This window comes from Chrysochloris asiatica, unplaced genomic scaffold (genome assembly GCF_000296735.1).
Source record: "Chrysochloris asiatica unplaced genomic scaffold, ChrAsi1.0 scaffold00361, whole genome shotgun sequence".
In the NCBI taxonomy this organism is placed as follows: domain Eukaryota; kingdom Metazoa; phylum Chordata; class Mammalia; order Afrosoricida; family Chrysochloridae; genus Chrysochloris; species Chrysochloris asiatica.
The window spans coordinates 1144531-1145581 of NW_006408879.1; the positions used below are offsets into that span (position 1 = coordinate 1144531).

The 1051-nt window shown below is 53.5% G+C and overlaps 1 protein-coding gene across 1 annotated transcript in view; it reads right to left on the reverse strand.

Moving 5' to 3' along the window:
• The window catches only part of WDR27 (WD repeat domain 27), a 124786-nt gene that overhangs the window by 84028 nt on the left and 39707 nt on the right, over positions 1–1051 (reverse strand). Inside the window, exons 10-11 of the mRNA XM_006876183.1 lie at positions 972–1039; positions 593–720 (exon numbers count right to left, since the gene is read on the reverse strand). Coding sequence (XP_006876245.1) covers positions 593–720; positions 972–1039 — 196 coding nt within the window. The remainder of the gene's footprint in view (positions 1–592; positions 721–971; positions 1040–1051) is intronic.

Sequence of the window (1051 nt, forward strand, 5' to 3'; positions counted from 1 at the left end):
GAGGCTTTTTATCAGCAGCTGGCAGAGTTCGGCCCTGAGCCTTAACTTCCCTAACAAGCCCCACCCTGAGTATGGTGCCTGAGTTATGTGTGGCCATTGCAACAGATCATCGAACAAGTGGGGTCAGGGGACATGGTCTGAGGTGAGGTCAGGGGACTTGGCCTGAGGTGGGGTCAGGGGACATGGTCTAATAGTGAGGTTGGCCCTCACACACATTGCTCAATCACACACCCTCACAATGCACACACAGAGATAACATACATGTACACACTCACACACATTCCTCAATCACACACCCTCACAATGCACACACAGAGATAACACTCACAAACATATACACACACTCACACACCGTCCTTCATTCACTGACACACTCACATACACCCTCATAATACACACATGTTGTTGGTGCTAAGTGCAGTGGAGTCAGTTCTGACTCAGAGCGATCCTTATTGGGTTTCCAAGAAGAGGCTGGTGGATTTGAACTACCGACCTACCTTGTGGTTTGCAGTCCCCAAACACATTTACACACCCTCACTTACCCACTCGTGCACACACACACAGACGCATCCCACTGTGAGCAAGCCGGTACCTGGCCAACACGGAGAGGCTCCTCCCAGGGCCGGGCCCGGGGCCCTGCTGACACCTCAGGAGAGCGGGGGCCTTCACCTCCAGCACTGCCATCTTGTTTCCAAACGTGGACGTGAGTGCACAGCAGACCTACGGGGTCAGCAACAGCACTGAGCCAGACGGCAGCTTGGCGGTGTGTCCTCAATTCTGTCCACGAACACAACTGTCCAACACAATCCGCCTCACTTCCCTCCAGAGTGTCCTCCTGACCAGCAATCACCCAGCACTTGGCCCTTCACAAGAACCTGCATCTCCAAAGGCCACCTTGTAAGTAGCCGAAGGAAGTACAAGTTAGAGACAACGCATCTCCCAGAAAGCACGGCCAGCGATGCGTCACTAACCTTTCCGTGTCCGGCTCTGTTCATTATCGCACACGATCCAGCAACTTTAATGCTGAGGCCCATGAAGTCTTCGCTTCCGG